Source organism: Crocuta crocuta, unplaced genomic scaffold (genome assembly GCF_008692635.1).
Source record: "Crocuta crocuta isolate KB4526 unplaced genomic scaffold, BGI_CrCroc_1.0 scaffold53, whole genome shotgun sequence".
Classification (NCBI taxonomy): Eukaryota; Metazoa; Chordata; class Mammalia; order Carnivora; family Hyaenidae; genus Crocuta; species Crocuta crocuta.
In genome coordinates, this window is record NW_027529432.1 from 272,983 (window position 1) to 276,629 (window position 3,647).

A 3,647-nucleotide genomic window follows, 5' to 3' on the forward strand; every position below is an offset into this window, starting at 1 on the left:
CTTAACCAGCTGACCCCCGGACCCCCTCCGGGCCTCCGCCCTCCAGGCCCTTCCGGGATCCCCGCCCCCTGACTCCCTGGGGTCCTCTCTGGTCTCGGAGTCCCTGCCCCTAGCCCTTAGGTGCAAAGCCGACCGGCCCCTCCCCACTTCCGCGAGGGGGCAGGGGCGGGGTCATGAAATGGGCCTTTGGCCCGGGGGCGGGGCTTTTCCTAAGGGGCAAGGCCAAGGCATCTCGAATTGGGGCTGGCAGGGGCCAGGGCAGCGGGTTATTAAGGATGGGGGTGGGAGGATTCCCAGGGTATTGGGGTCAGGGTGGCATTAGCCCAGCTCAAGCCGGGCTGGGCTGACTCAGCACCCTGCGTCGGCCAACCCTCCTCCCTGACAGCTCTGCTTTCCCTTGGGCAGAGATGGGAGATGGCGCCGGTGTTGCCCCTGGTGCTGCCCCTCCAGCCCCGCATCCGTCTGGCACAGGGGCTCTGGCTCCTCTCCTGGCTGCTGGCGCTGGCCGGTGGCCTCACCCTCCTGTCTAGCGGACACCTCCAGGTCCAGCTGTGGCAGCTCAGCACCTTCTTGGCTCCCTCCTGCCCATTTGCCGCCCTGCCCCGAGTTGCCCTGGCAGCTGGTGCGGTGGCTTTGGGCACAGGACTGGTGGGTGCAGGGACCAGCAGGGCCAGCCTGGACGCAGCCCAATACCCTCCCTGGCGGAAGGTCCTAGGCCCGCTGCTGGTGGCTGCCACTGCTGGGGGTGGGGGTCTTCTGGTCCTGGCCCTGGGGCTGGCCCTGGCTTTACCTGGGAGTCTGGACACCGGGCTGGAGGAGGGCCTGGGGACTGCCTTGGTTCACTACAAGGACACAGAGGTGCCAGGACACTGTCATGCCAAGCGGCTGTTGGATGAGCTGCAGCTGAGGCACCAGTGCTGCGGGCGCCACGGGTACAAGGACTGGTTTGGGGTCCAGTGGGTCAGCAGCCGGTACTTGGATCCCAATGACCAGGACGTGGTGGAGTGAGTGTTTTGTTTCTCTCCTTCCCCACCCCACCCCCAACTCCTCCTGGTCTCCTTCCTCTCTTTTTCCTCCTCCTCCTCCTCCTCCCTTGAAAGCCACCTTACCCGGGACAGGCAATAGAGTGTAGAGATTGAGAGAATGGGTTACAGATGGGCTGGCTATCAGGCGTGTGACCCAGGGCATGTTAGCAAACTGCTCAGGGCCCATTTCCTCATCTGTAGAATGGAGATAATGGGACCGCTCTTACAGACCTATTGTGAGGATAAATGAATTATGCATGCCTGGCACACAGTAAGCCAGTCAGTGAAGGTCTTTCATGTTTCCCTTCTCCATTCCCGTGCCCGCCAGCCTTTCCCCAAGGCCTTGACTGACTTCCAGACGCCCTAACTCCCCTGCCCGTCCCTTTGCAGCCGGATCCAGAGCAACGTGGAGGGCCTGTATCTGATCGACGGTGTCCCCTTCTCCTGCTGCAACCCCCACTCACCCAGACCTTGCCTGCAAAGCCGGCTCTCAGACCCCCATGCCCACCCTCTCTTCGATCCCCGTCAGCCCAACCTAAACCTCTGGGCGCAAGGATGCCACGGGGTGCTGCTGGGGCACCTGCAGGGGCTGGCGAGCACGCTGGGCAGCATGCTGGCTGTCACCTTCCTGCTGCAGGTGAGTCAGCAAAGTGTCTGAGGGCTGCCTCCACCTGGGCCTCCTTGCTGCCTCCAGCCCCGGCCCCTGGGCCCGTTGACCCTCACTGACCTCTCTCCCCTTGCTTCCCCTCCCGCCCCCCCAACAGTCTCTGGTGCTCCTGGGCCTGCGGTACCTGCAGACAGCACTGGAGGGGCTCGGAGGAGTCATCGATGGGGAGGGAGAGACACAGGGCTATCTCTTTCCCAGCGGGCTGAAGGACATGCTGAAAACAGCGTGGCAACAGGGAGGGGCTGCTCACAGGCCGGCACCTGAGGAGGCCCCACCGGAAGAGGCACCTCCTACGGAGGGTCCACCTGAGGCCTAGTGGCCTGAGGCCTGGGGTGGGGAGCGGGAGGGGGGAAGGGGCGGNGGATAGTCACCACGCTGGACGGGGGGGCGGCAGGAAACTAGGTGTCCGGGGCTTAGCCCCCGTGGCCAGAACCACTGGGGAACAGAGAAAACACAGGGTGATGGGAAAGCGACGTGGGAAGGGCTGGCGACTGCTCCTGGCACACAGACTCAATAAAGCTTTTGCACTGAAACCACCGATCTTCCTTTCGAGGGGGGTGGGGGGCCTGGGAGAACTGATTTCTGTCTGATAGAGAAGCCAGGACTCCTGGGTTTCGACTCTGGGAAGGATCTCAAACGCAAGACCCAGACGAAGGAACGAAGGAAACCACAGGGCACCTCCAGCTTGAGATCTTTTATTCTGGAGGTAGGAGGGGGGTCAGCATGCTCAGGTGGGGAGGGTCCAGCCCCGCTCCTCCAGCCCCCCAGTGCATGCCCAGCCCCAGNCGCCCCAGACAGGGCTGACCTGGCTCAACACAAGGGCCGCTTGTCCCCAGTCTGTGGGCAGTGCCACATGGCAGGCTGGGGGAGGGGAGAAGCAGCTGGGCCACGCCCTGGGGCTGAGGGGGCAGAGGGGCCGACGCCCCTGGCTCTGAGGGGTCAGGTCTGGGAAAACTGCATCCTGGGCAGGCCAGGGGCCCAGTCCCCCAGGTCTGTGCCTGATGAGGTGGTAGTTAGGGTGGGGCCGGCCATCACACCTCAACGGCTGGGTCTGAGCCCCGGCCCTGCCGCTGTAACTGCTCCTCCTGCTTCATCTTGGGCTTCTCCGTCCGCGTATGCCACACCAGAACCTGTCCCGGGAGGGTTTCAGTTAGAACCGGGCCCTCTGTGCAGAACAGACTCACTCGCCCCCTCTCCACACACAGCGTTGGCTGCAAAGCGTGAAGGGCAGGGGGCTTTAGTGCCTCTAAAGTGGAGGCCCCTCGCCCACTGGGTGCTCCAGGGATGCCCAGGAGGTGGCCTTCCTTCCCTGGCTCCCCAGGAGACGGCTTTCCTTCCCTGGCTCCCAGCTTCCCCTGCACTAGAGTTAGCAAGGTTGAGTCCGAGCCCCAGAGGGTCCCTCATGGTTCAAACACCCAGCCTGTGATCCTCCTCCCCAAGGCCTTACTCCACTTCCCCGCACCCCCCAGCACCTTGCCGCAGCCCAAAGCCGGCGTTCTGCCCACCTTCACCCCTTACCCGAGTGCAGTTAGCGGCCCGCGGCTCCAGGTCCTTGGGATCCACGAGGTGGCTCAGGAGACTGCTCTCCAGGTGGCCCCGGGGAGCAGTAGCATCAAACTGGGCGTTGGGTTTTGCCAACAGCAAGGGCAGGGCAACAGCGAATCCCGCCATATCCACCGGGAAGGGCCTGTTGGGCTCCCAGGCCGTGTGGAAGCCCACAACCCGGCCATCCTGGACCCGAGGGCCCTCAAATCGCAGGCCGCCTACCAGCCCCACAGGCCACACTGAGACACCACGGGTCCAGCGCATCTGTGAGAGGTCAGGAGAGACAAGCAGACAGGGGGTGGCCCAGGGGCAAGGGAGCAGCGGGAAGGACCGCCGGGGTCACTCCGCCCCACGCGCCCCACCGCTCCCCCTTCTCACACAGCGGCCTAGAGCAACACTGTCAACCAAGG

At 64.2% G+C, this 3,647-nt stretch overlaps 2 protein-coding genes across 2 annotated transcripts in view; one reads left to right on the forward strand and one right to left on the reverse strand.

Moving 5' to 3' along the window:
* The first annotated feature begins 8 nt into the window (after positions 1 to 8).
* On the forward strand, positions 9 to 2,019 carry ROM1 (retinal outer segment membrane protein 1). The gene is made up of 3 exons (XM_077759600.1): positions 9 to 1,004; positions 1,416 to 1,662; positions 1,790 to 2,019. The coding sequence occupies exons 1-3, from the start codon at positions 415 to 417 to the stop codon at positions 2,006 to 2,008; spliced, it is 1,056 nt and encodes a 351-aa protein (XP_077615726.1). The 5' UTR covers positions 9 to 414; the 3' UTR covers positions 2,009 to 2,019.
* A 465-nt stretch (positions 2,020 to 2,484) lies between these two features.
* Positions 2,485 to 3,647, reverse strand: part of B3GAT3 (beta-1,3-glucuronyltransferase 3) — a 4,230-nt gene continuing 3,067 nt past the window's right edge. The window contains exons 4-5 of the mRNA XM_077759642.1: positions 3,211 to 3,554; positions 2,485 to 2,822 (exon numbers count right to left, since the gene is read on the reverse strand). Coding sequence (XP_077615768.1) covers positions 2,724 to 2,822; positions 3,211 to 3,554 — 443 coding nt within the window. The 3' untranslated portion in view covers positions 2,485 to 2,723. The remainder of the gene's footprint in view (positions 2,823 to 3,210; positions 3,555 to 3,647) is intronic.